The sequence below is a fragment of the Citrus clementina genome, unplaced genomic scaffold (genome assembly GCF_000493195.1).
Source record: "Citrus clementina cultivar Clemenules unplaced genomic scaffold, Citrus_clementina_v1.0 scaffold_5, whole genome shotgun sequence".
NCBI classification, from domain to species: Eukaryota; Viridiplantae; Streptophyta; class Magnoliopsida; order Sapindales; family Rutaceae; genus Citrus; species Citrus x clementina.
The window spans coordinates 26,075,254-26,083,323 of NW_006262201.1; the positions used below are offsets into that span (position 1 = coordinate 26,075,254).

General features: G+C 35.8%; 1 protein-coding gene across 1 annotated transcript; it reads left to right on the forward strand.

Annotated features, from left to right (window-relative positions):
- Positions 1–2,255: 2,255 nt before the first annotated feature.
- LOC18042572 (DEAD-box ATP-dependent RNA helicase 5) lies at positions 2,256–4,068 on the forward strand. The gene is made up of 3 exons (XM_024185185.1): positions 2,256–2,339; positions 3,181–3,261; positions 3,869–4,068. The coding sequence occupies exons 1-3, from the start codon at positions 2,289–2,291 to the stop codon at positions 3,962–3,964; spliced, it is 228 nt and encodes a 75-aa protein (XP_024040953.1). The 5' UTR covers positions 2,256–2,288; the 3' UTR covers positions 3,965–4,068.
- Positions 4,069–8,070: the final 4,002 nt, after the last annotated feature.

The following is an 8,070-nucleotide window of genomic DNA, read 5'->3' on the forward strand; positions in this document are numbered from 1 at the left end:
GGATGTGAGTTCAGTTTTATAAGGATTTAATTGAGGTTATTTTTGTACTTTCTCTAGTTTTTTAAGGAATAAATGTATGTAAAATTTAAGAATGTTATAAGTTAAGGCATATATTGAGTTTTATTGGAGGAAATTCCCACGCAATTCTCCCTATATAATTCTGTTCTATAATGATCATCATTTCTTTGTTGCATAAATGTTTTTGCATTTTAAACTGATAATGGAATGTTCATTTCATAAGCTAGGAAGTTGCTCAGTGAGATTTAGCTCCATCATGAACAATGAAATGAAGAAGAAGAAGAGAGAAGCAAAAAGAACAAACCTGTTTTCATTTTGGGTTTCCTTCAGCTTCTCCTTTAGTGTTGATGGTGATACACTATCTCAGTATATGGGAGGAATGAACAAGGGATTGAAACCTGTGGCGTGGGACGTTGGTCCGTCCCCTTCATCCTAGAAGTTGAGAAATTTTTTTACCAAAATTATCAAACATATTTTTGTTTTTGTTTTTCCCCTCTTTTTACTTTGGAAAGATTGCAGGCACTCAATTCAAATTTAATCTGTCAGTGATCGATGATGCAAGAGCAGGGGATTGACCAAAAGTCATCCGATCGGGTCACTCTTCCAATCCGCATCTAATCTGAGCATGAAATATTCGGATCCGGTCGGATGGGTCGGATTGGCTCAGGTTTTTGTCTACCCCTAAGTTGCCGGCACTCAATTCAATTCAAATTACCGTTTTGATTAGTTGTCTCAATAGTATTTTATTTGATAATTTTTTATTTCACTGTATCAATTTCTTAGTCATCTCGAGGGATAAGGCTCTCTATGTTCTATTGATTAGGTATTTGTCCATCTTTTAATAAATTTTTTGATTTGTTGAGATTTTTTAAAAAAGGGGGGACTCGAATTCTGAGAGATTAAAAAATTAGAATAAAGAAAAGAATTAAAATAAAGAACAAAATGACAGCTAACTATTAAAATTGCAATGAAACTGCTGCTTTTTGGATCCAAATATATATAGAGATCAATCAATGAGCAATGTTGTGAGTGGTGTAGAGAGTTCATGAACGATTTTCAGAATTTTGTCCAAACAAATTCACATTGATAAGATTCAAAAGTATTATTACTAGTCTACCAATGCCCTATAAATTCGTTAATTCCATGAGTAATGAGTCGTTGCTATGGCTAGGGCTGGAGTAGAGAGTTTAAAGGTCAACCATATACTTGGATTGAGCAAACATCAAAATGATCACTTTTTTCACTTTGGGATATTGCCAGCACATATCGCAGGCAATTGAAGGAGGACAGGAATTTAATTTTCTATTACAAGAATTGAAGAAGAACAAGCACAAAGAGATTGAATCCGAAGAAGAAGAACAACAACAAAACGAACTGAATCCAAAACGAAAGCTTGAAGCGATTGAAACCACCAATGGCTCAGGTGGGTATATTGATTTGATTTTTTTTTTTTCCTGGTGGGTTGTGGATTTACGGTGTAATTTTTGGTAATTTAGGTAAGACAATAGCATTTGGGGTGCCGGCAATGATGCATGTGTTGAGTAAGTGAAGGGGGAAGGCGGTGGGGAAGAGGGTGAATCCACTTTGCCTTGTGCTTTCACCCACCAGGGAGTTGGGTGACCAAGCATGTACCTATATGCCACTGTTCTGCTTTTAGGTATTGTGACTGTAGGTGATTATTTGTGCTGAAGTTTCAGCTTTTAGATTACAAATGATACATTTTGAATGGTTGAAAGACTGCATCTTGGAATGTGTAGTTCTGTGATTTTCATGGTAGAATGTAGCACGAGGATTTTCTAGGAATTCAGCCATTTTATTATTTTTCTAGTCCAGGCATGCAGTAACATAGATACTTGTTGAGTAGCAGTAAGAGTAATCAAGCCACTTATCCTTATCTATCAAAGAAAAAAAGCTGCTTCTATCTTGCAATTATAATTGAATGTTAAAAAAAATATATCCATCAGGAGCTATGGAGAGTATATAAGTGGTAAAATGTTTGTTTGTGCTGTGTTTCTGTTACTGCAGTATGAAACAAGCATGATCTTTTAGAGTGTACCTGTCTCATTTGTTTACATATTTTTTGATGATGTTGTATTGCTGCCTATTTTTCTTTACATCCATGTTTATGTTATCTCTTACTTGTTTAGTTGATGCTATGAGAAACATTCCTCAAAGCATGAACTCAATTATTGACTTTCATTGCTGGTGGCAGATTTATGATGTTTTGCATGATGCTGGGAAATCTTGTGGTGTGAGGTCTGTTTGTGTGCATGGAGGAACCTCGAAACAACCTCAAATTACAGCCTTACAGTCCTGGTGTTGTAAGTTATTCTATTTCATCTTTCTATTTGTTTTTGGCTAGCTTTACTTAGTTTTCTCTGTTCGGTTGTTTATTAGACCATTTTGGACTCCAACCGTATGTCTTAACGGATATGAAGTTTGCATGATGTCTTTTATAGTCTTAGGTCTGAATCGGCTCTAAATTTGGATTGTTAGTTATTCGTAATTGATGCTTTGTTATTCAAATTTATGTAATTACTTTAGATTGTGGTCCTCTGAGAATTTAAGGCATAATTCAAGTCTTGTAATGCCAGTTTGATCTTTGCATATCATAAGATATAGAGTATTAGAATCTGGCAGTTGTTTGGTTTTTTATGAGGCATGTTTCCCAAGTTTTCCTTCTGATCTTATCCTTCACTTTTATGGTTCTTCATCATTGAATTCTCATTTGTCAGGTCTGTCTACTGCTTGTTTCTTAAATTAGCCCATTAAATCTGCTTTAACAACTCCAATTCTTAATTATACTGTAACTCTATACATCCTGTCAAAAATTATGTACGGCTATCTTTACAATTCTTATGCTAGAATAGCATTGCAAATGAAGATATCAAGGTTGGCTATCATTCATTTGATGCTTTTAGATTGTGTGTGGCACACAGAGATAGATTTCTATTGCCTTAATTTTATTGATCATGAGGAGATCTAGTTAAGTCTTGCCGATAGCTTGGAGATAATTTGTCCGTTTTATTATCATTGGAAGCATACAGTTATTTTCTTGATTGCCCCTATATATTATTCTATGATGTGGTAGTTGGCACTTTCCATATGCAAGATTTTCTTATAATTACCTAGTAATTGACATTTTCTTTCTTGTGTGCACAGGACATTGTGATTGGAACACCTGGTCGTTTGATAGATTTGATTGAAATGAATGTCTGTCACCTTTCGGAGGTTTCTTTCGTGGTAAGGACAGCCATTTAGAGTATTGGTCTTCTAATTACTGTTTGTATTGATTTAGTTATAAATAGCACTGCTGCTTTGATGTTGTATTTTCTTATTTCTATTTGAGGGTGGGTTTAATTGGAATTTATCTCTGGCTTATTAAGTTGGAGATAAAGTTTGCAAAGTTATCAAAATTATTACAAGATGGGATGAATAAAGTGGATGAGAAAAGGTAGAAAACCTCAAGAGTCCCTTGAGCCCTCCTAGCGTCAAAACTAGAGTATTTTCAAAGGAGTTTCTTTTTAATGGAAAGATAACTAGAAGTTCTAATACAGCTTGTAAAAGGCTTTGCCATCAGTAAATTAGCTCCTTAACTCCTAACTTTGTAAGGGATGATGGATTCTTTTGTAAGATTTCCTAAATTCCTAAACAGAATCCAAATGAAACTGAGCAAGATTAGAAGTAGAAGAAAGAGCAATACATTTTAAGAGGAGTACAGAAAATAAGTAATAGTGCTTTGTATCAGCAGAGTTTGTAAAAACTTCACTTTTAACAATAAGTAACTTCACTTTTAACAATAAGTATTAAATATAATCTGAAATGACTTGATGTTTAAAACTTTCTGTAGGTCCTTGATGAAGCAGACCGAATGCTTGATATGGGATTCAAAGAGCCAGTTCGCTTTATTTTGAGCAAGATATCTTTGGGTATATGTTATATATGATTTTGTTTCTTCTCTACCTTATAATTATCACTTGAAGTCCTTTTGAGCTGGAGCAAGGTGTTGAAGCAGAATATTTTATTTGGGATGGCCACCTTGTAAAAACTATTAACATCAGACAATGACATTTAAGTGGCCAAATACTTATGTGCCCTTTAATTTACATTCCAAAACCTTTTTGTTTTTCTTTTTTTTTTCCTTTTTTTACTGTATTGTATTAGTGACCTTTAATTTTTTTCTTTTTTGGTAACAGAAGTATAGAGTGAGAGAAACATAATCTAAAAAAATGTAATTAGTGAAGAAGCTGGGCTGGAAATCTCTTATTGATGGGTGTTTGATGTAATATTGTGTACAAGTCTTCATCTTTTGATCATTGTTGCAGTGTCAATTGTAGTTGTATTTGGGCTTTTGTATCCTATATATGTGAATTTGTTTGGATACATTTTCAATCCAAATTAAATATTTTCATCACAGACATTTCCCTGACTTGGGAAAAATTCTTAAAATTGTTCAGCTTGCCAGATGGTAATGTTCAGTGCTACATGGCCTATATTTTGTTTTAGCTAGTGACATTGCTATTTCAGGCACTTGCTGGGGAGCTGGTGAATGTTCTCAGAGAAGCTAGACAAGTTGTGCCAGATGCTCTTCTAAAATTTGGCACTCATGTAAAGAAGAAGGTGTACGGTTCTATCCTTTTTGTTACATTTTTTTTTTCATTCGATTTGCTGTGTATCCAGTTGCTTGGCACATATGTTTGGAAATGTTGTGCAAGCATGCTTGGTCATCTGTTTTCTGCCCTGAATTAGTTTTCTCTGTGCCTCCTCGCATTGCAGGAGTCCAAGCTGTATGGAGCTCACTTCAGAGAAATTTTGGCCGATGCTCCCAAGGCTAAAAAAATAACATTTAACAACTCTGATGATGAAGGCTGATTCACGTATTGTTGCCCCTGAAACTCGTGTAGGGCTAGCGGCAAGATATATAGGAATATAGGATTAGCTATTATTGAAATTGAGAAACAAATTTCTGAGTTGCTATGGTCTATTTTCGATAAGTTAATCCATTTCTTACTTTTACAAACAGCTGCAAGATAGACATGAACACGCATCAATCTGCTGATATGTAAACTTCATGCTTGTACAAGCTTTCCAAGCATTTTTGGTTATATACAAGTTACTCGTTGCTACCCGGCTACATGTGTATCGCTGCTTTGTCCCATAAGAGTAATTTACTCGTTTCTAACTCCGCAGGTTAAGAATTGTAGAAGAACAGAAATATACTGTTTGGTTCAAAGGAAAATCTTAGAGAAAATGAAACTATGAAAATTCCAGTTGATTCATTATTATCTTATTTGTTTAAAAGCTCACGTTTATATACAAAGTTCTCACACGTGATTTCTACTTGTAATTAACAAACTTTACATAACGAATTATGAGATGTATAACGACAGTTTAACCAACTCAGCCGAACTTCTATATTTCACTAATAACCTTCTGTTAACGTGGCTTCACTGAACTGCTCGAATAGTGAGCTACCTTCACAGCCCCCCTCAAACTCAAGGGACATGGGAGAACGTTGAGTTTGGCTCTCAAGTAGTTGAACTTTATGAACGAAAGTGACTTTGTCATTATATCAGCTACTTGCTCCTCACTTGGTACATACTTGATGCTCAATTCTCCAGCAAGTACTTTGTCTCTAACATAATGTATGTCAATCTCAATATGTTTCGTTCTTGAATGAAAAACTGGATTGTGAGCCAATTGCGTGGCACTAAGATTATCACACCAAATGGCAGGTTTTTCTGTGCACTGCAAATTTAACTCAGAGAACAGAGACTGCAACCAACTTATCTCTGCACTTGCTGCAGCTAGTGATCTGTATTCACTTTCGGCACTTGATCTAGCAATGACTGGTTGCTTCTAGGATGACCAAGATATCAGATTGTGACCCAAGTAGACACAATAAGCACCAACTGACTTCCTGTCATCTAAGTCCCCTGCCCAATCTGCATCTGTGAAACATGTCAACTTCATATCACCCTCTTTCACAAATTTGAGTCCATAATTCTGTGTTGCTTTCAAATATCTCAGCACCCGTTTGCATGCCATGAGATGCTGCAATGATGGTGCAGAAACATACTGACTTAGTTTATGCACACTGAAGGCAATCTCTGGTCTTGTCAGAACCAAATACTGCATTCCACCAACGATGCTTCTATAATGTGTAGCATCTTCAATCATGTACTCATACGAGTTTCAACATCTTTGCAATTTATCATCTCAACCTTTGATAAAAAGTCCCTTATATATTTCCTTTGTGATAAGTATATACAATCTGTGTCATACAACACTTCAATTCCTAAGAAGTAAGAGAGAGCTCCAAGATCCTTTAGAGCAAACATTGTGCTGAATTCAACAATAAAGCTTTCTAATTCAGAGCTATTTGATCCTGTTATTAGAATGTCATCAACATAAATGAGGATTAAGATCAGAGATGACTTACTTCTTCTTAGAAATAAAGAAGTATCTAAACTGGAGTTCATAAATCCCCACTGTAACAGGCATCATCTCAACTTATCATACCAAGCTCTTGGAGCTTGTTTAAGACCATATAGAGACTTATGAAGCTTACACACATATTCTGGTTTTTCAACATCAACAAACCCCTCTGGCTGATCCATGAACACTTCCTCAGTCAACTCTCCATTGAGAAAAGCATTATTCACATCAACTTGTCTTATCTTCCACTGATTCATCACAGCCAAACTTAGAATTACCCTTACAGTAGCTGGCTTTATGACAGGGCTGAATGTTTCAAAACAATTTACTCCCATAATCTGTTGGAATCCCTTAGCTACTAATCTAGCTTTGTATTTGGCCACACTTCCATCAGTGTTATATTTCACCCTGTACACCCATTTATTCCCAACTACTTTTTGATCAGCTATTCTTGGCACTAGGGACCATGTACCGTTCTGCATTAAGGCTGCAAGCCACTTTGGATTTTGCATGGCCTCATACACTGAATCAGGTTCTTTGTGAATGAGAGCTGCAGTATATAGTTTAGGTTTGAAGATACCAGCTTTGCTTCGGGTAGTCATGGAATGGATATTAGGTTGAACAGATGATGATGGATAAGGTACAGGTTGTGGTATTGGAGTATTTGGCTCTGTAGGTAGTTCTATGGATGGTTCTGTAGGTGGTTCACTAATTGATATATGTTGCTGTAAAGGAAGGTTTTGGTTATCAGTATGAGATGAATTGTCTGAACTCTGAGAGCTGTTGCTGATAGAACTTGTAGAGTGTGGATTGTATGAGTTGTCAGTAACTGAAACTAGTAATGTTGACAAATAATATACTTGTTGAGGTGTGAAAGATTGACTTGAATGAGGAGTTGATTCAGTAGAATGAAAAACTGAATCTATTGAATAAGGAAAAGTAGACTCCTCAAAAACAACATGTCTGACTATGTATATTCGACCTGAAGGATGCATACACTTGTATCCTTTATGAGATGGACTATAACCAATGAAAATACACTTGCTTGAGTGATAATCGAATTTATGCTTATTGTAATCTCTTAAGTAAGGATAACATGTACAACCAAAGCACTTGAGCATACTATAATCAGGTTTGTGATTAAATATTTTCTCATATAGAGTAATAAGTTTCAAGGCTGTAGATGGTAGTCTGTTAATGTGATACACAGCTATATGAAAAGCATCCCACCAAAACTTGAAAGGTAACTTGGCTTGTGCCAATAAGGGGAGTCCTAACTCAATAGTGTGTCTATGTTTCCTTTCAACTACTCCATTTTGGTGATGTGTGTAGGGACCAGAGTGTCTAAAGATAATTCCACACTGGTTTAAGAAATGAGTGAATGCTCTATACTCTCCCCCCCAATCAGATTGCAGGTTCTTAATGGTGGTGCTAAGTTGGTTTTCAACCTGCAATTTGAATAGCTTGAAGACCTCGAATGCCTCTGATTTCAATTTGAGGGGATAGATCCAAGTATAACGACTGAAATCATCCACAAAACTTATGTAGTAAGTGTATCCATCTCTAGATGAGATGGGTGAGGGTCCCCACAAGTCTGTGTGAATAAGTTCAAGA

Bases quoted from the DNA above. Each gene is read 5' to 3' on its own strand.
- LOC18042572 (XM_024185185.1), top strand. From the start codon at position 2,289: ATGGAGGAACCTCGAAACAACCTCAAATTACAGCCTTACAGTCCTGGT. The intron at 2,340-3,180 runs GTAAGTTATTCT...TTGTGTGCACAG, and splicing joins AGCCTTACAGTCCTGGTGTT to GACATTGTGATTGGAACACC. The intron at 3,262-3,868 runs GTAAGGACAGCC...AACTTTCTGTAG, and splicing joins TTTCGGAGGTTTCTTTCGTG to GTCCTTGATGAAGCAGACCG.